General features: G+C 37.5%; 1 protein-coding gene across 2 annotated transcripts in view; it reads right to left on the bottom strand.

Moving 5' to 3' along the window:
- PIP4K2A (phosphatidylinositol-5-phosphate 4-kinase type 2 alpha) overlaps positions 1 to 22,393 on the bottom strand; it is a 107,744-nt gene that overhangs the window by 20,944 nt on the left and 64,407 nt on the right. For both annotated transcript variants that reach the window (XM_077174047.1, XM_054636599.2), the window contains exons 4-5: positions 12,065 to 12,217; positions 262 to 408 (exon numbers count right to left, since the gene is read on the bottom strand). In XM_077174047.1, the coding sequence (XP_077030162.1) occupies positions 262 to 408; positions 12,065 to 12,217 (300 nt within the window). The remainder of the gene's footprint in view (positions 1 to 261; positions 409 to 12,064; positions 12,218 to 22,393) is intronic.

The following is a 22,393-nucleotide window of genomic DNA, read 5'->3' as shown; positions in this document are numbered from 1 at the left end:
GCAACATTTAGCAAACATACCTGGCTAAATTGCTGCACTTAAAAATGCACAAAACAGATAAATTTCTATAATGTCTATAAAACCACCCTTTAGTTTTGCTAAATCTAGGTGTAGAATGAAATAAGTTATGCTGGCTCTTGCATGACACAATTTTAAATTAATTAAAATTCTGAGCAATATTCAAGCATCAGCATAATCTAACATTTACAGTAAAGATTTTCAGCTACTCTGTCAGTTATTTAATCAGCAGTTACTTCTCACCTTTAAATCATATTTTCTATAAACAGATAAACGATGGCTGAACACATTCCTTGTAACAACCATATATACTTCAACTCCATCCACAGTAAGCCGGTACATGCCCAAAAACTGGGGAAGAAGTGTATTCCCATGACACTCCACAATAAACTGCAGAATGAAAAGGAAAAACAAAAATTAGGATTGACATATATTACGTAAATATATATTTAGATTTTAGATATAAAATACCAAGAAACAAATTTTTTTTCTGAATGTTTGTGTGGTGACAAACCTTCAAAAATTATGCAAAAACAAACCATCTCATGAGGAAGTTATTCTGCTTTCAGGCTAATGTCTAAAAATTAAAATCATAAACTGCTGAACTTATAGCTCTTAACTTCCACAGTCTTCTAAAAAGAGGAGACTCCATTGGACAGACCTTTTTAACTTTTATGTTAACACAAAAAGCAAACCTAAGCAGACAGCATATATTTGGTAGTTATGTCAAAACCCAAGTATTTTTTTAACATCACACTGCTGTAACCCATACTGTGTTTTCCCAGACCATATTTAAATTGTATGTTTCTCCATTCTCAGTATTTGCTTATGAACACACATGGTGCTGTCATCAGCAAGGGGTATTATTTATTATCACCAACTTTCTGTTAGCTCCTATGTGGTGGTTGCATTTTGGGGTCAATAGAGGAAGTGCAAATTCCCTGGTTTTTTTTATTTATGAATCCTTATATTTCCTTAAGGCCACCATACTCCATTACAAATGGGCTATTAACCTTGAAATATTTTGCCACCTGCAACCTGTCCCTTTTTTTTCTAATCACTTGCCTTACAAGTAATTGTTCTAATATAAAGACCACTGGAGGAAGCAGAAAAAGCAGACACACATTGATGATGAGAACTATTGAAGGATGAATTTTTATTCCCAGAACAAAAATGCCCATACTATATTAATCCTACTCAGAAACATTCACTCATATATTTTGTGGAACCAAGGAAAAGTTAAGCCACAATGATACAAAACAGAAAGGACTTGCCAGCTTTCCTCTTTCTCTTAGTACCAAGTCTCAAACAGGAACTTGGAGAAAATGTAAAAACCCAAGGCCCACATAGGAAACATAAAATCTAACCAACAGCCAGCTTTTAAACATTAATTGCATTCTGAAGCTGCTGTTCCTTTATGCCAAAGTGACCCAGTTATTAGAAACACAGATTTTAGAAGAATTTAAAACAAGTCAACTGAATAAGCAATTTCATTTGTTTAAGAAAGGCAGGTAGCATTTGGTAGCAAATACTGTAACAAAGCTCTTGAAACCCCTGAGATTTTGCGATTTTAGGCTCCTCTGCTAATTTTAAGGAATTCTTCTCACTAACTTTATACTGGAATCTGCACATATCACAGACAGACCTTTAAACTGGCAAAATAAAAACTGACTTAAGAATCCTGAAAACAATCCTGTCCAGCAAGAAACAAAGGAAATGAACAACAAATATAGAAATTGTTGACTGTCAGTTGAACCCAATTTTGACTGACTTATGAGCCCTGTTAAATCTTGCTGGCACATTTTGGGGTGTAACTCTGCTTTCTCCCTGCCCTGGAGCTGTACTGGAGGTTCAAACCCTAAAGCACAGAACACAGTCACCAATGTAGTTGTGCCACTTAACAGCAAAGCACTTTTAAGCTCCAGCTGCCTATGAATAGGCAAATTATCTTAAGGTGCTGCAGAGACTCAGTGAATACAAATCAGAATCTTAGGAAAGGAGTATGATTGTATGCCCCAAACCACAAATGGAAGTCTGGCAGTAAAAGGCCACAAAAGCAAGGTCAGTCATAAGCAGTGCACAAAGATCGATCAGTTTGCACCTGGGAGGATTTCTGTATTTAAAAAATACTGAAGTTTTAAGTTGAAATTCTCAGTTTGGAGGATTTTCAGTGTCATAGGGCTGTTAACAACATCACAAAACAGTTATAACAACCTATTTTGACCATCCTTTCTGCTAAAGATCCAATCATAAAAGTACTAATCCATACTAGCATAAATGCATTGATTATTTTTTAATAAATGTTAAGTACTTGGCATATATTCTAAAAGTAAATGCTTTTTTAAAGCTTTATAGAATGTAAGAAGGGCTGTTCCTATAGAAACATTTATTAACTGACTTCTATTTTAAGATGATTATGTTCTACAAGATGAAAATGAATCTAGCTTCCAACAAGAATTTAGTGTCACAGAACTTCTAGCTACTCAACTCTTTAATAGACCCAGCAATTCCTAATCTTATGGCTTTTAACTACAGAATTTGAATTAAAATGAATACTATTGTTCCAGTTTTCCATATGGGCATCTGAGATGCAGAACCTCTACCTGAAATCATACAGAGAGTTTGTGCCATGTGAAGGAATGCCAGCTAGGCATCTTGAGTACCAGACTAGTAACCCTGTGCCCTTCCTCTCAGCTGTGACTGCCACAGTACTGCCACTTAATCTGGTTCTTCAACCCTAGCTACTGCTAACACTCCAATTTTAACCTTTCTGGTGCCAAGTGTACCCCTCTGTAAAATGGCAATGCCCTTACCAGAGCATGAACACCGTACCCGCTGCAACATCATACAATAAAGTACTTGGTTAGCAGTATACAACCCCCTCCCAAGCTGCTCTGTACTATGTAATGAGGACAAAAAGGCCACTAGTGAGAGTTGCTTCAGTCCTGTTTGTAAGTTAGGGGTTGTTCTTTGCCAGCACAGTTGTTTCATTATCTTAGTGTGCAAACAAAGACTTCTGAAAGGGCAGTGTTACCAGCACGGAACACAAGACATGAGAAGCTCTGCTAGTATTGCTCCTCTGGATAAAAAGGGACATGGCTGTGCTCTCCCAGACTTCTAAGAGACCCTCTCAAAGCAGACCAGGTACTGCACAGTTGTTTCCTACTTGCTGCTGACTGTGGACACTCATGCCATTGCAATTGAAAGAAAAGCCTCTAAAATTATTTCAGTGTTTCCTGTGACAGTATTTCTTATCCTGATGGGGAGACAAAAGAAAGAGGGAGGAATGCCACTTGCTTTCAGCATCTACAAGGTTGGTCTAGAACTTCCTACCTTTGCAACTATCAATCCCCCATATCTGCATCACAGAGGAGGCAAAACGTGTCATCTGTTTGGGTGGGAGTCCAGCAGGACTTGCACTGGTGACTGTGGTTGGCAGATTTTCAATTTGTCCATCTTGATATAAAGGAAGTAGCAATTTAGTCACCTCAAGGTGCTTTTTAGGAATGATTTCCTGAAGTTTCCCACTCACAGCTGGAAAAAAAGTGAGCCTAGAAAATAAGCCAGTACATGCTTAACAGGACTGCTAAATTTCAGTGAAAGAAAAAGACCTTCACTCCTTTAATTTTTTTCTAAAAAGAACATTAAAACAATTTTACTAAGCAGACTTGCTACATAAAACTGTAATACTCAGCTAATACATTTACAAGTCTATATGCAGCAACAAAATAATTTTTTAAAAATGAGTGTTGTAATAAACACCCCATAATTTCCTTTTGTTAATTCAGACAATTTTCATGTTTGTGCACAGCACGAGGACAATATTATTATTAACACAGTAAAGTAACATCAGCATATTGACACATTTTATCAGCTGTGCAGCACATTTCAAATAAGGAAATTTCTGAACTCTCTTGAACCCCATGCTTCAAGTTGAAAATTAGTAAGAAATTCTTTATGAGCCTATTTCCCATTAATTTTTGTATAAATACAGCTTCAAGATTCCTTAGTAAGAATAAAACTTTACCAATCTAACTAGCTTCTTGCTTCCCTATGGCAATGCTAGTAAGGTATCAGATACATAATAAGATAACATAATGCATACCATTAATTGGCAAAGAAGTTATACTACTTTTGGCTCTTTTTGGAAAAACACAGAATAAAATTTCTGTTTCTACCATTTCTCCTCCACTTGGAGATCATCTGTGGAATGATTTGATATTGGTGCAGATTAAATCCTGAATTATATCTATCTTCATTCTGTGTGAAAAGTCAGTATTCCTATTTCTCACAGCCCTATTTGGCAGACATTAATTCAGAAATATAGAACATGCTCATTCTCTGTTACCCCTTTATATATAATTTTCACAAATTTTGGTATCATGATTAAGACAAGCATTTGATATTCCAGCAGAATTATGTGACAAGTCTATACGTCACCAGGATACTTCCACTAAAGAAACTGAATAGCAAGTTATGTAATTATTTAAAATTATTTTAGACATTGTGCAGGCTAGACATTGATAGTAATTTTTGTGCTCAACTTGTTCTTTTATATCCTCTTGTTTGCAGTCAGAAATATCCTTCACTAATTTTTTTTTTTATTTTGTGTACAAGCACTGACATGTGGACTCATTCCCCCCAAGAAAGACTAAGAACTTGTTCAGTTATAAATATTCGATTTATTGCCATTTTCCTGTACCCTAATAATTGCACAGAATATTATGCATTGGGTACTTATGTGATACATTGCAAGGATTAATTAGCCAAATTACAGCATACACCAGAAAGTTACAGATTTCCAAGGCATATAAAGCTGTTTTCTTCAAATAAGCCATGTAAGAAAATAATTTCATTTTAAGAAGTAATCAATAAATACAGAGGTTTTTAATATATAAGCCTTGTGATTCACAGCCTTACACTTCACATTGTTTCAGACATGGCCAGTTATTTTTACTTCTGAGTGCAGTGTAATCTCAATGTTACCAGCACACGTGATTATCTAGGCTGCAGATCTGTTACCAGGAACATCATACCTCATACTGCTACAGCTGACTCACTGTGGGGATTGATCTCTTCTGAAAAGTGCTGTGCTCAACATCAATAACTTATATATACAAAAAACAATAGAAAACACCTGCCTGGTGAAACCCTGGCCTCAACAGAGCCAGTGCAGCCAAGATCATTCTGCCATTTTGTGTAGTTATTTACCTATGAAATGTCTTTCAGGGAAGACTTTCAATGTGGTTTTCTTTGTTACAATTCTAGTCTGTGTGGTCCCTTTGCATATCAGCCCTCTGCAATTCCATCTGACAACCACCCTAGTGAGTTTCCCATTTTTAGGGTCACCTATAAGCAGAGTGGGCCTGTTGGGGGCAGGTGAAACACAGACTGATGAGAACACATACATTCTCATGTCTCCTTTTTCTGCCTCTCCTGTTTTTTCAGATCAAAGCTGCTTTAAGTCAGTTATCTTAGCACAGGGCAGAAGCTGTGTTCTGTGCTGCCTCTGGATTCTCACACAGAACTGCTGAAAGGCTTTTTCCACTGCATTTCTTTGCAAACCTCCCAGAAATCTTTACCTCCTACTATCTGAGGACATACAGAGTCAAGGACACCATTACATCTTTCTTCATTCACATCTGTGTTTAAATAACATTACATTATACTGCCTTGCTTTGCCTTTTTACCTTTTTCCTTTTTTGTGATACATATGAGTGAAACTCACACAGCAAAAGCAGAGATGGGGGTTGGGAGGAAGCCACTGATAACCTGTGCAGGTACTGATGTGGAGGGAGGATGACACAAACTTTAATGTAGCTCTGATTCAGCAACCTACCAGCTTGACAAGCCCATCTACACCAGTGCAAATTCCTAGGCACCCACTCCCCACTTTCTTTTCTGGGCTATTCTCCAGTCTATGTTGCCATCAATTGTTTGAAAAAAATGTTTTCAACCTGCTATAATGTTTATCTATTTCAATATTTATCTATTTATGATTTTAATTTTTCTCCTACATTCCACACAACAATCTGCTGCTGTTCCTTGATTCCTGTATAGCCCTGAACACTGTTACTGGTGCAATTTCTCCCGTTTTCACCTCATTGCCTACATTTTCCTCCCTTTAATTTGCTTTCTTCTTTCTTTAATATTTTTCCCATCCAGCAGCTAAGGTAGTATTTTCCTGCTTTTGTTTTGTCTTTTATTTCTGTCTGTTTATGTCTGTTATTTCCTCTTTTTTGCTCATTCTATTCTTTCCTTTCTTCCCATTCACTTCCTCATGGCTGCACTGTTTGCTGTGTCTGGTAAATGGGCAGTCCCTCTCCTTCACCACTATTTCTGCTGGTTGCCAGGGAGACAAACAGGCAGTGCAATAGGTGTCAGTTCTGCATACAATTACCTGTGCAGGGAAGAGAACTGTGCCTTCAGCAGGGACAGCTGCCTAAAGAAAACCTAAAAGGGACCAGCACTCAGGTCCGTTTTAGGAGCTTTATGCTGGAAGGCTTGTATGCTAACAACTCTCTCCTGTTCACCTGCTCTGAGATGGCTTCTCTTTTCTTTACTAAAGTTACTTGGGTGTAAGCAATGAGAAGTCATCCCTTCTGAAGTAATTTTAATGAAAAAGAAATAAAGTGTTTGAAAGAGACATTAAAATTGCTTTATTTTATTTTTAAAAATTTCTAACCTGCCCATCATCTGTTCTCAAAGAGCAAAGGACTCCTCTTTTACACCAATTTAAGATTTAAAGCAAGTTAATGTCACTGGAAAGGGCAGAATGTCTTGATTCTGACATTTCAGATACTATAAAATCTGCCTTCAGAATTTTACTCAACTGTTACTGATTTCTGCCCTTGAAAATAACATTTGTACTTTAGAAAATATCTACAAATACAGTAATATCTACAATACATATTTTATATAAATTCATTAACTTTTTGCACAGGACAATATATAAAAAAATACATAAACCTAACTTGAATATATGATGAAATAGAAAGCTTCTCTTTAGGAGGAAGGAGGGTATTACCCATTCCTTAAACACAGGGTGAAATTCTGACAACACACTTATCACAGATGACTATGCTGGACTCTTCCTTAACAATGCCAAAGGTAGCAGTAGGTTTTAAATCTATTTTTCTGGTCCATGTTCTCGAGGTTAGGAGGCTGTTTAAAACATGATTGCACTAGATTTGGAGGTATTTCCAATGAATATTTGATTTTGCTCTCAAATACTGTTGAATATAAACATGCTTGATTAACTTGCACAATTTTAAAGGTCCCAACTACATCTATGAGCCCATACAGCAGTAGTTTCCCTAATACTTGAAAGTCTGACCCATTTGAGCATATTAATGGTTCTACCGCATTTGATAAGTAAATGACATTCAGCTGAGTAACACTGAAGAGTGGTGAGAGGAGCTCTAATCATAACTGACAATACACCAATAATACAAGCAGTCCAAACTGATTGCAAATTTAACAATACATGTGCCTAAAAGCAGTATTTCAAACTATGTACCAAAAATTATGACAGTAGTTAGAAACTGGCTAGAATGGCCAGTCACAGCATAAGAACCTAGCAGGCCATATATTTTATTTACCCTAACACTTCAAAACCTAGCTCTAGGCTGTTTTGTCTTCCAAACATAGATAGAAGGCTGATCCATGCATGATGATCTTTAATAGTCTTGTCATAAAACATAGGACACTTTGCTCTTTAAACATGGTGAAAAGTATAATTCCTCCTGTTTGCTTAATGGTTTGTTTTGCTCAGTGTTTTGGTTTTTTTTTTCTTTTAACTTTGGAAAAGAAAATAATTATCTCTAGTGTTTCTACTCAATACTAAAAGTGTCAGACTCATCTGATGAGTTGACAGAATGTGTCAGTGTTTAGACTGAAGTGTTCACCATCTGTCTGAGGTTGTGGGCCTGACTGCCACTTAAAAAAAGGCATCATAGGGTAAATGATTTTGGAAGCCCACGATTTTTGAAAACTCATGATTTTGAATAGCAAGTATAATTTACAATTGTCAAGATTATTTACAATTCAACAATTTTAAGTTGGAATCACCATATGTACACATACATGCTGTTTCTATAACTTCTCCTAACACTCCTTCAAGCCCAGTTCACTTTCAGTTATTTACACATTTCTAGCAGGTAGCCCTGGGCTTGGAATCTTTGATGATTTAAAAACACCACTCTAGATTTGGGATTTTTAAGCTTACAAGTGTCTACAGGCTATGAACTACTCTTGCTCCTTTTGTAAACTCCTACACATACAGACTGTGTACTTAGAACCTGAGCTCCTCTGAGCTCCAAAGAACAGACAGGTTATTACACCTTCAGACAGATGGAGAGAGGAAGGACAAACAGAACTGCATGGGCTTGTGAACTATACATTTCCATGATGTCCAGTTACTGATAAAATAACCTTCATTTCTGTCTGCCAATGGCAGTGTACATGTTTGTATCTAACCCTTTGGTGACTTTCCAAAAAAGTAACTGATACCTGGAATTAGATTTTGGAGGTTCATGGGAAAAGCTGCTGTGCTATATTTCTCTGCCAACCACATAAACTCCCAGATGCCTCATTGGTAGCTCTGTAATTCAAAAAGGTGCAAGGAAAACAACAGCTTTTTTACAAATACCAAGATCAAAACTGTTTTGGTGAATGAAGGACACATGGAGTCTCACACTTCTTCCTTGTGATGGCTCCCTCTCAAGCATTCTTTGTTTCAAGATGGTGTCTCCCCTGGTATTTATTGTTAAGCAGTTCAAGCAGTCATGGAGAATATTTGACAGGGCTTGTTTGGTCCTTAAGCAAAGACAGACGTGCTTTCAAGGTCTAGAATGATTCTATCAGCCTTGTGCTATTAGCCTTAATAAGGAAACAGGTGAGTAAATATTATGGTTTAAATGAAACTCATTCAGAGTTTCAAACAGGGAAAGGAACCTGGAATGAATTTGCAGAGGGGAGAAAACAAAACCTGAAAGAGATTGTCTGTCATAAATGGCATCAATTTCATTCATACTTATGTCAGAAGAAATGGAGGACAATTATTGCCTTCTTAGGCACTTGAAAGAGGGTGCAACAATGGTTTACAAGACACAGTTCTTAATGGACAGATGATGTAGCTTCAGCTCCTTTGGGGGAACAAGGGAGAAAAGGCCTAAAATTCCCTAGACTTCATGCACCTGAAAAAGGCTGTCCTTTCCAGGATGATTCCTGTACTACCTAATTGGGTATATACACTCCCTTTCTCAGAAGGCTGAATCTTTCAAACACAGCTCTGCTCTCAGGGCAGACTGGCACAGGGTTTGTTATAGGGGCATGCCACTAAAAGTTCCAAACCATTCCCAATCCCAGTCGGGCTGTGAAACACAGCTCGGCCAGGAATTTTCACGTATGTGGTGAGTGCTGCTGACAATCAGAGAACTGAAACTGGAGAAAAGCTAACTAGCAGACTTCTCCCTAAAATTCCCATATTTGGCACTCTAGTGTACAATTATTAACAATCAAAAAAGATACTGGACAGTAAGGTATGAAAATCAATAGAGGGAACTTGACAATTCCTCTATTGGCAGAAAGAGTATGCCAAAAGAAAACTGAACTCACGAGAACTTGTTTTATTGACAAAGATTTCTACAAGAGTACCAGGACAGCATCTGAAAAGTCTTATGCTATTGCAACTGTGCCTACTACAGAAACATACAGTTACATCCACACCAGTGAAACAGACAGGTCTTGGAGTGTCCACAGGCATCAGTTCCAGCTGGAATGGAATAACTCACATCTCAGTTATTAAGCTCCCCTCTAAAAAAAAGGTTGCTTACATTCAAACTCCTAAGTAGGAATATTAACTCATCTGAATTAACACCTTTTATTCTTGCCCAGAATTATCTGGGAGACAATAAGCTGGCCCAAATGAAAACCACAACAGGCACCACTAATGAGCTCAAGCGCCGGTGGATGGTATCTGGCGTTGATTGCACTGCTTGCTAGCAGAAGGCCAAACCGTGTGGGACAACTTGGTCAAGGGAATAATAACACCTTTCCACCAGGACAATGGGTTTGCTAGACTTTGAAAAGCAAGTGAAGATAACCTTTGCATACCTGAAAAACATCTAGAGAAATGGGAGAACAAGCTGCTGTATCTAGTGATCCCAAGCATTCAACTTTCAGCAGCAGCACAGAGGACACTGTGTCAGCTGTCATTAGAGCTAGTGGATTTAATTTAGATCTTGTTCAGTACATTGCTGAAGATCCTGAAATGAATTTATTTTAATTAAAAAATCCAATTATTAAACTGTCTTTAATTTACTTTGCACTTGAGTGCTTCTGTATTTAGTTTTGTACAGTGCTTTCAAGTTCTGAGACAAAAAGAAATACAAGTTGTATCTTTATGAATCTCTTGGAGGCATCAGAGAGAGCTATTTTATATGAAAGATTTACTAGTATAAAGTGACCTTAGGTGCCTGGTAGAGATAAATTTCAGATAATTATTCCTTGTAACCTAGCCTAATATGAACCCTGATGTTGGAAAGCATTAATGAAAAAGATTAAAATTATTAAATTCATTAATGTTACCACTGTCTTCATTGATACTCTTGAAAAGCAAAGTTACTGTTTGGAAAAACAAAATAACTTTTCAGCTGGATTAAGTCTCAAAATCTGTATCATTAATACTAGCTTCTAATGCCAAATATGAAACAGACTAAAACTTTAATTCTGCTGTACAGTTTCACAGATCAAATCCTTTCAGATGAAAACTAAAATAGTAAGTTGGAAAACTCACATATAAATAACCCCCAAAATACATTTAGATTTAAATTAGGTTTAATTTTTTTTTGTGGTAAAACTCTCATTAGGAGAATGTCTCAAGAAAATTTCTAATAGTAATATTTATTCACATTAAAACAAACATACGATGGTCCTACGTGTTGTTTAAACAGAGGAACACCACAGGAAGAGAGAAAAGAGTTCACATCTAACATCCTGAAGGCTTCCCAAGTTACTCTGGACTTGGAAGGACTTCAGAGGTCTCCCTTTGAGGTTTACAAAGATGGCTGGCAATATCTTCAGTTCCAAGTACCAGAAAGAATGCTTTAGCTTCCCACCTCAGAAGTTAAAACCAGTTTTACAAAAGTAATGTACTAAAAAAAGAAACTACTACAAAGAAGAATATTGCACAACAAAAAATAAACTACCTAAACAACAATAAAAAAGCCCAATCCCGAATGTCCTGAAGTCTTTACGTGGAGTTCCAACCCACAGAAAGAAGAAGGAAGATAGAAATAGGGACAAAAAAACCTTCCTATTGCATAGCATATTTTAGGTGATCTTTTAGAGGCTTTTCTGACTTCTGTAGCTTTAGAACTTATTCAAATAGATGTAGGGCTAAGAAAACTAGCAGTGATTTTATTAAAGCCTTTTGTAATTCCCAGGTTCTGCTCCCCTCTGTGCCAGCCACACAAACTATGCACCAGCACAGTATGGCAGCTATCAAGGCTGACTGGAGGGATCTCTGCTGCTCACTTTTAACTTTACAGCTGTGTATGAAAATTCACATTTTTATCAAAACCAATTTTAATCATATCCAATTTTTAATTTCCTATATAATACAACTGTAATATTTGAAATCTGTTGCAAAACACAGAACATTCACTAACCAGATCAGAAAGAGAAGGTCACCTGCAGCACTCATACACAGACATCTTCAAGCAAGCCCAGAATAAAATACCTTCAAGCCTGGGAGTCCACCAGCCAAAAGAAAGACCACCTTTTTAGTAAGGCAAAGGAGCTTACAGCCTCCAAGTTACCTCTATAATGTAGACATTTCTTTTTTATCAAATGCTAATGCAGGTATTTAGAAAAGTCCATCCTCGTGAATTACGGACATACAGTAAATTGCTGATACAAAAGGGAAAAAGTCTGAAGTGACTTTTCCCATAATTATTAATTTAAATCTTTTAAGCCTCTAAAAAAGATCAGCATTCTAATATTTAAGAAGACATCCCACACCTTGGTAGAGTTAATTTATTACCTGATGGTACTTCTTGAGTATGTTGTGCATTTCTGCTACATCTTCACTTGTTATAGTTTTGATGATATATCTTTTGTCGTAAGATGTATGAAAGCGGGCACCACTGCGTGCTTGGGAATCATTGGCAAGGGGTGCACTTCTTGTCAATGAATTCTGTCAATTGATTTAAAACAAAAAAAGCATCAAGTCAGACAGGAGTACGTAACTTTTATTTAGAGCACATATAAACAATTTACACTTATTTTAAAATATTTTTCAATACATCTGCACCAAGCTGAATTCTGAAAAGCACGTATTCACAGACTACATTATCTTGAGAAAACAATTCAAAAATATTCTGAGAAGAAAAGCATGTTTGAGGAGGAAGGTATTGCTCATCAGTGGTTCAAAACCCATCCTCAACATTTAATAAGAATTTATTGGACATTGGTAGACATATATTATCAGCTTTGGGGAAGAAAACATACAGTAATTAAAATCCAGAAGGAATACTGCATTACACCACAATAATTATAAAGAGATGATTCATCCATAGTTATAGTTTCACTTAACACTTAGTGGGATTTGTTCTTGAGACAGTGTCATCTGGTACATAACCAAGATCACAGTTACATTTCTGAGTTCTAGTACCAGAGCTATTTCAATGATTTCATATCTAGAGTTAGGCAAATAACATTGTACAATACCCCCTTTTGTAGAATAAACCTACCTCCATACTGTCTCAAGAGGAGAAAATTAGTTAATGACTGTACAGCATTTAGAAGAGAGATTAAGGACTATTTTTAGAGTGAAGTTTAAAATTACTGGTGCTTCAACAGAAGAAAGCGAAGCCTTCTGCTTTTTTCAGAGAATAAATAGTATCTAGGTTAGATTTCTTTATACTTATAAAAACAACCCCCCCAAAATTAGAAGAAATATAACAACTTTTTGCCTGGAAACATCTTTCTTTACCAATAAGAACATATGCCAATTGTTATACACTTGAATTGCACTAAAAAAAAAAGTAGTAACAGCAGCAACACAGCAATGAGAAAACAACGATGTTTTGGACCCCTTGTGTATTTCCATAAATACGAACATACTCTGAAAAGATTAAACAAGTTAATGATAGACTACTGGAACACTTCTATGTTTATGAAACAAACTTGCAGTAACCATCTGGTATATCCCTACTGGTAGCAGAAAACCCCAGCTCCTGCTATGCTTCCTCATTGTAACATGCTGCACAAACAGCTCTTGTTAAATTGAAATATACCTCCCTTCTTTCCACGTTCACATAGCATAATGTTCTCCCTGCTAGGTGAAAAGCCATTTTACTTTCAAATATAATTTAAATAAAATGCTATATATAAATGCATACATTGCAGATTCCTAAACAGCAAAAGTTCAGCTCCAAGTTACAGAATGAATGTTTGTGTGGTTCATGTTGTGACCATGAACTAAGTCACAAAACAGATTTGCACTAGAAGAACAATGATGCTCTGAGAGAGTTATTACCATATACTCCATCTACCACATTCAGGTACCAAAACCCACACAACCTTATGTTTGTAGGACTTCTGTTTTACTTGGAGGTTTTAACCATTGGTAAATCTGTTTACATGCTCTATGGACTTCAGCAGGAGCTGGACATGCAGGTTCAAGCCCTGCAACAGAAGGTCAGTAATTACTATAAAGTAAAAACCTCAACCAAGAAATTAGGGTAACCATAGGCCCCAGTTTAAGAAGACACTTGAACACATACAATTATGTCTCTGTATTTTGGAGATTCATTGATTTCAATAGGCTTTCAAGCATTGTTTAATTTATCCCAACTGTGGGGTGCTTTCTGAAATCAATTTAACATGAAATAAAACCATTTTCCCACAAGGTTACCTAGGTTCAACAGAAATACTCATGAGTAGTGGGAATAACAGTAAATCACGTAAAAGCACACAGCTCTACAAGGGCTTATTAGAATGAAAACCTTAATTATGACTGTAGGAGAAATAAATCTTTTGCACCTCTTTCTATATATTTCTAGGCTTGTACAATGAACCAGAGTAATTACTGATGTCTATGATAAAAAGTGACATCTTTCTCTATTATCCTCTCTACTCAGTAATGAATGAAAGGATGTGGGTGCTTCTTTAAGGTTTATAAATCAACATTTTTTCTAGACTAATCAGAAGAGAGCTTTAGGGACACCACTGCAGGCATTGCAGTTCCTTCTCTACACTGGCTTTTGGACAGTCAGTTTTAACAAATATATGTCCTGATACACCATCACCTCACACAGTATTGAGATCATAGAGAATTCAAGTATTACAGCAGTCTTTGCATGTTTTCAGATTTTTTTCTGTTGAAATTGATTTCCCACCACTCCATTACTGAAAAGTTTTAATGCATTGAAGTCTATTCAAGGAAACAAGTATTATAAACTGATTAAATTTTCTTAATGCTACACTTGATACCAGCACTCCATTAATTTTCAAATTGAATTGTGGAGGTAGTGGTAGAAACTCTTTGTGCTCTACAGTCAGAAATTAGTTTTGTTTCCAGGCCTATATTTAATAGTTCAAGATGAAGAGCCGATAATAAAAGTTAAGATCAAAAAAGAAGTACAAATTCAGTTGCCTTCATCACAAATTGAAAATATAACGTAATGTAATGATTATTTTTAATTTTAAAAAGAAGTGAACATATGGGTAACCATTAGTGTATGTAATGAATTAAACTACTGCTAAGATATTCAGCTATAATTCAGTTAGTAATAATAAAGGCTACTGAGTAATTACTTGTTATTGTTCCCAGCAGAAAAGAGTACATTATTCTGAGGTTAACTATTGCAATAAAGCAGTAACCACAGTATTTTGAATGTATTTTTCCCACAGAACTCTAGTCTTCGGACTATAATCCATATAATATAAACCTTGAAAGCAATTAACCTGGCAGGAGACTTGAGTTGTTTAGCTATAAAAAGCTGCAAAAGAGGGTATTGGCTGGTCAGCCACTAAACATCTGAAGGAGGAGAAGAAGGAAAATGTGAAGTACATGAACTCAAGGTTTCAAGTACTCTTGAGGTGTATTTTAATATCCTTCATGAATAGATTTTCATATTTGAGTGAAACACAGGCCTGAGTTGTACTTGGTATAAAAGAGATGCTAGTTGACTGGACATTAGAAAATGTGATGCACACCTACAAGAAGATCCAGAAGAAAGATCTAGGGAAGTACAGGTCTGTCAGTCTGACCTTGGTGCCAGGGAAGGTCATGGAGCAGATCCTCTTGAGTGCCATCACACAGCACACACAGGACAGCCAGGGGATCAGGCCCAGGCAGCACAGGTTTGTGAAAGGCAGGTCCTGCTTGCCTGACCTGGTCTCCTTTTCTGTGATAAGATGACCACTTAGTGGATGGGTGAAAGGCTGTGGATGTGCCTACCTGGACTTCAGGAAAGCCTTGGCCACCACTGCCCACAGCATCTCCTGCAGGAACTGGCTGCTCATGGCTTGGCTGGGGCTCCGTTGCATGGGTGTGAAGCTGTTGGCACGGCCGGGCCCAGAGGCTGCTGGTGAATGGAATTGCAGCCAGCAGCGCTGCCCAGGGCTCAGTGCTGGCACAGCTCTGTTCAATGTCTTTATCAATGACCCACATGAGGGGATCCAGGGCACCCTCAGGCAGCCTGCAGACACAGCGAGCTGGGTGGCAGTGTTGAGCTGCTGGAGGGCAGGAAGGCTCTGCAGGGGCATCTGCACAGGCTGCACTGATGGGGAGAGCCCAGAGCTCTGAGGTCCAACAAGGCCGAGTGCCTGGGCCTGCTCCTGCCCTTGCTCACAACAACCCCTGCAGCTACAGCCTGGGGCAGAGTGGCTGCAAAGATGCCTGGAGGGAAAGGTGCTGGGGGTGCTGCTCAACAGCAGCTGAACATGAGCCACAGAGTGCCCAGGTGGCCAAGAGGCCAATGGCATCCTGGCCTGGCTCAGCAATGGACTGGCAGCAGGACCAGGGCAGAGAACATCCCCCTGATCATCCTCACTCAGCACTGGTGAGGCCACACCTTGAATTCTGGGTTCAGTTCTGTGCCCCTCACTACAAGAAAGGCATTGAGGTGCTGGGGAGAGCACAATGGAGCTGGGGAAGGGTCTGGAGCACAAATCTGATGAGGAGAAGCTGAGGGAGCTGGGGATGTTTAGCTGAAGAAAAAGAGGCTCGGGGTGACATTATCACTCTCTACAACTGCCTGGAAGGAGGGTGCAGCCAGGTGGGAGTCAGTCTCTTCTCCCAGGTAATAAGCAAAAGGACAAGAGGAAATGGCCTGAGGTTGCCTTCATCTAAACAGATCCCTGTTTTTCCAGCAGTAGCTTTTTCTTCCCCTAATGAAAATTTATTCTGCCTGATTGCTAACTATAATGAAAATCAATTTGCAAATACAACTATCATACCAAAAATGTTGCTAACAAGAAAATACATCTCTGGATAATTATTTAGCTGCACTTTACTTTTTATTAATGCTTTAATGGGTTACAGATAGTGATGCATTTATTTTTTAGTAGGTGGTTATTTTATTAGTCATTATCTATATCAAGATTAATTAAGAATGCACATAGCTATCATTTTACCACATGCATATTAATTTGTCAGAATAAACCAACCAACTTCATGCTAAGCAGCATCTTTCCATACATGCACAGATAACCCAAGTGCCCTCTCTAAAATACTTTGACTACTAATAAATTAAGAGCAAATGTTTAAACATTAAACATGTTTAAATAAAAAACAACCTCTACTTAAACCTTTAATTAAATTAAAGTCTTTGAGGCTTTATTTTTATTAACTCCCCACTCTTGTGATAGCTCTCTCAATACAATGCACTTTTCAGGTACAGAATGCAGTTACTTGTAACTTTAAAAGCACATAGAACATAGAAGACATTTAATATTACTATTTTCTGTGTTTTCTTTTGATACTTGCCCAAGTTTGTTAAATAAGTGTGGTTTAAAAAGCAGAAAAAAGAAATTTAATTATATCATATTGTGCAGATTACTAGTAATTGCCACTTTCTTATGTTGGTAAATACATAGCTGAGTTTTGTCAGTAGATGATTCTATTTGCAATGGCTAATTCTCCCTTCTGTGAATAGAGAAAAGTTCAAATTCCTTCTCAAGTAAACCTTCCAGGTACCTTGCAAAAAAACCCATCTCTCAACTATACTAGTTATACTTGTTTATAGATAGAAATCAGTCTTCAGTAAAACACATCTACTGTTGCCTGGTGATGATAAGACTGAATCTTTAACTAGAGGGATAACAAGAATTGGCTTCACTGGCAAATCATCATTAACAAGTAAGATCAAGAAACAGCTTCACTGAAAGGATCAAACGAGGAGATTTTAGGGTCCTCAAAGAGGAAACTCTATGGCTTTTAAAATCTACTAGGATTTTTCCCTTTTGATGTAGGTGAAGCTAACTTACCTGTTGGACTCAGACTGTTCAGGCATTTCATTGAGCCAAATACTAACATTAACACTACAAACATTAACAACACTAATATTAACTAAGTTAACAGTACATGTTTTGGAATTGAAGAGATTCCTCATTAGAAAATGTTTCTTTTAAGACACTAAATGGCCAAGAAGGTCCTATACTTAAGCCACTTTGAAGCACAGATATTAGAAAACCTACAACTAGTAAGAAATATTAGAAACACCACATGTGGTATCAAATTTCACTTTTAAGTTAGACTTCATATATATCAAGATAAGTTAACAATTTTAACTTACTCTGGGGTTATCTTGTGCAAGTTTTTAAGATCTTAAGGCAGACAATAATAAGAAAGTTACTCAGTCGTGCTCATTAGACAGACTAAAAACACATTTATTTGTGTTGTACTGCCCTGTTGTTCAGACAACTATTGGTCACATTGTATAGACTCTCCTCTTACTGTTGAATGCAGTTTTGAGATACAAATGGTAGCTTCTGGGATCCAGACAGCTTTTGCCAGAACACACAGATAAATTTCAGTGATGACTTGTATGAAAAGTAAGAAAGATAAGTTGCACTGTAGACATCTGTGCACAAATTCCTTGGAAGCAAAGTTGATTGAACCTGCCTAAAGAGAGCAAGCTGTAGGCCCTTTCCTCTGCTTGAATCCTGGAGGAAATTCAGCTAAGAGAGACCCACTGGGGTCCCTGGCAGAAATGTCTCCTTAAGTGAGGCATCTCTAGTGGACTAGGGAGGAAATAAATAATGAAACACAAGCAACTCCCTTTTCCAAAAGGAAAATATAAATGGGGTTGAGGGAGGGGGAAAGGAGAGACCCAGAGAGAGAGAGATCATGGCAAATACCAGATTGAATTCCCTCTGGCTCTGCTTCTTAATTAGGGGAAGTCTAAGTGGAATATGAACAGATGGGAAATGAGCCACTCCTCACTTAGCACAGACAGATCTATGAGCCACAAAGCCAGAACAGGGAGGATATCCTTCAAAAAATGAAGAGACACAAAAAATGCCCAACTCTTACCCTCCAAGAGACACAGGTTTGATGCCGTAACAACCCATTGTACCATCACTTTGCTAGGACACAGCTCCTCCCTACTGTGCCAGGAGCCAGCAGAGCATGTCTCTAGCTGTACAACATTGGAGGTATTAGCCCCATTAAGTTAATAAAAATCAGCTAATTATACAATAGCATTAGCGAGCTCAAAATTCAAAGTAGTAAGGGTCAGACTACCCTGTACCCTTCAGATTTTCCCAGCCTTCTCCAACTCTTCCATGGTGTGCCTTGGATCTCTGGCACAATTAAAACATCTGTCAGCCAGGCATACCCTGTTCCACTTAACAGCTTCACTTAGCAACTCCCTGCAAGTCTCCTGCTCCGAGTGTGCCAATTCCCCATCCACTTCTCATTTGTGAAGTTTTAATCTTGTGCCTGCTGGTTTTTGGTCTCAGGAGAAAGAAAAGGTTTTGTACTTTTAAAGTGTGAATACTTTCATGAGGTCATTTAAAGACCTAAATTACTTGTGTAATTACTTATACAACTGAGACACATTTAACATGCCAAACTCACAGATACCTCTACTAGATAAATTTCTCCATACATTCCTCTCTTTCTCAAATAGTTTCCCTCTGACAAGTCCCTGTCTGGAAGCTTAAGTGCCCTTACATAAATGAATATATTAAAAAAACCAAAACATCCATACTGCATCGACTAGCAGGCAACTAGAAATATTCATTTCATCTTCAGTGCTGAGAAGCTACAAATCACAAAGAATTTGTCCCATACACACAATTAATTTCTAATAAAATAATAAAAGTAAAAAAAAAGCTTTAAATATAAATTAATGAAAGCTACACCATTTACTAGCACTTAGCTTCCCAGAGAATTCTTGAGAAAAAAAAGTTAATGAGCACACCAAAATTACATGTCATCATTTCACCCAAAACCAGGATATTGTTCGGCAAATTACCTAAAAGGTTGTTTAATTTTACTATAGACTCACTCTCTCTTCTTTCCCAAACCCTCAGCATTCTGCACAGAGTTTTATTCCCTACAACAAACATCTAACAGGTAAGGAAAAAGGTTTTTTCCACAGGTGTTTTTAGGACCTGATCTACAGTTCTTTGACATTCACAGGAGCTTCTTCTGGAGATCTCAACAAAATTTCATGAACTAGAATCCAACAGAACTGCTTCCATCAGAAACTATTTTATTTCACCCAGCACTTCCTAAACTGAACTCCAATCTCTACTTTTGGATTAGGTAAGTTCCAGAAAGGCAGTCCTGATTTTTTCTATCTTCAAAACACCAAGATCCACTACAACACTTTTTCTAGTATTTAGCTATTTGTGTTGTTGGAAAGGTGAGTTTAATTCTGAATTTTAATTATTTTCCTCTCTGGTCATTCATATTTATTCCTAAGTACCTAAAGATATTCACACAGTATTTACTTCTTAACTCTAATTTTGCAAGTGCAGCAGGTCAGACTCTGTCACTCCCAACCAAATGGCATTTTCTATGTCCTTAAATTCCTTTGACACTTTTCTGGTATTTTTTTCTACATCCAAATTTAAACTTCCTTTTTTAAAGACTGCTAGCATCAAAACTATATATAGTATTAGCTTCAGGTATAAAACAAACAGATATCAAAAAGAAGTTAGAACTCTTCTGGATCTTCTTTTTATGCCTTCTAATTTATCCACCCTAGGGTGCAGTTACTCCTACTCTGAAGGTCCCCCTAGTGCTAAATTCCCATCCTCTTTGACCTCTTGTTCCTTCTCAGAGCTACCACCTCCCTGAACAAAGCCCTCATCTCTGTAGTTCTGCACTCCTTTTTTTAATCATATAAGTATTCATCTCACCATATTAACAGGATCTCATTTGGACAGGCTCAGAATGCCAGGTGATCAAAGTGGGTTTTATACAAAATCTTTGACTTTATTCTGCTTCAACATTTGAATGGATTTTGCATCCTCTGCAAGATTTCACTACATGAAATGTCAATTGCTTGTTGACAATTAAATTTTGACTGTTATTTAATTATCCATTTTTTTTTTGTTTTTTTTTTTTTTTTTTTTTTTTTTTTTTTTGTTTTTTATTATAAAGCTCTGCAATAATTTGCATTTTAAAAGTCCAGGACACAAAATATCACAGCAAATAGTTTGTAAGAAGAATCCTCAAGAGTCCTTAGATGCCAACTAAATCTATCAATTGGAAGTTTATTTTTACCTTACACATTGGTCAATAAAAATAGCAACCTATTGTAATTCAATAACAATAATGATATGACACAATGTCAGATATCAACAAAACTAAGCTAATTTCCAGAAAAGCTTTGAATATTTCTAAGAGTAACAAGTTAAGCTTGTTTGGAGCTATTTTATCTAATTGAAACTATTTTTGTGAAGAAAACACACGGAGCAAAGCCACTGAAGTACAGGAAGAACTTGTCCCCCATCTCACATCATAACTGCAAGCTATATTTATAACTGGCAAAGCATTGCTCCCCTCTTCAAAGACAAACTGCTGGTGAGGCTCTTCTTCTCTGCCCACTTTGCTTAAAATGTTCACAGCATGAATTTTTATCTCCACAGTGGGAGGCCAAGGATTAGCCCCAGTCTCCAAGAGGGTGGAGAGATTTAAAGGTCAATTTAATTAGCTCATTCTAATCTCTCACACGCGTAATGTAAATGTCATTGTTTTCTAACTGCTACTTTAGCAGACAAGATCGTATTTTAGAAACTTTGAACACATGAACTGTGTGTTGGATGTAATACAAAAACTGTATAACTAATTTTAAAAGGGATCCTAATAAAAATTGCCATTGAGTCAGACCTTTTCCTAAGAAAAAGGGCATTAGGAAAATTCTGGTGGTAAAGCATAGAGAGCTTTAGAAGAACGGTAATCTTTCAAACTGACTGGCTTAACAGCTTCTCATTGATTTAAATCTTCCCTGTTTCAAGACGTCTGGACAAAGGCAAACAACACTTTCTGGTGCTCTGATCTCATCCAAAAGCTGTGGAAAACTAAAATGAGCTTTACAAGCTCAACGTACCCTAAAGACAAATCAGATCACATCCCAGACTATTTAAGAGTGCCTCTGGGCAAGCTTTGCATGAACAAATAGGCAAAAAGAAGTGCACAGATGATGCTCTGCGATGACTGAAATCATAGGTCAGTGGAAAAGCCTGACAGTGGCTCATGGCTGTTGGAGGATGATGTACACACGTCTGGCTGTTCTCCACTGTCAACAGCACAAGTCACAGTGCTGGTCTCTGCCCAGGCACAGCTCCCCAACAAGACAGACCTGGAGCTTCCCCCAACCTTTTTTAATTTTTTTTACAAGACGTCAGGAATCACAGATATGGAAATTAAATCAGGATTACTAATTAAGAATGACATCAGAGAGACAGTGTCATACAACTGACATAGATGCTCCAAGGTTATTTGCTGTAATTTGAAAGTAGCCCACTTCTGAGATTATTTTCAGGATAATGTTTTGTCAGTGACTTGTAGAGGGAAGAAAGGCAAAGCACTGTGTTTTTTTAAAAAAACAGAAGCACCAAATCCAGAGATATCTGGGTGGTCATAGAGGGACAGGAAGGGATGAATTTTGGGTCTATTTTGTATGGTGACACTGCTCTTGCCATTAAGCAGGTGCTTATCTGGAAACCCTGCTGCAGAAGCATGACCAGGCAACACTGATCTCTGACACTGGAAGGTCTATAAGGAATCTGACATGGAGAGAAGCATACCTGACCTACCAGCAACGTGCTACAAGCACATTCAGGGCTGTACCCTCCCCTGCCTTTGCCGGATATATGGACAATATATTGCACGATGATTTCTTGT

Source organism: Agelaius phoeniceus, chromosome 1 (genome assembly GCF_051311805.1).
Source record: "Agelaius phoeniceus isolate bAgePho1 chromosome 1, bAgePho1.hap1, whole genome shotgun sequence".
Classification (NCBI taxonomy): Eukaryota; Metazoa; Chordata; class Aves; order Passeriformes; family Icteridae; genus Agelaius; species Agelaius phoeniceus.
This window is presented reverse-complemented; position numbering and strand designations above follow the sequence as displayed.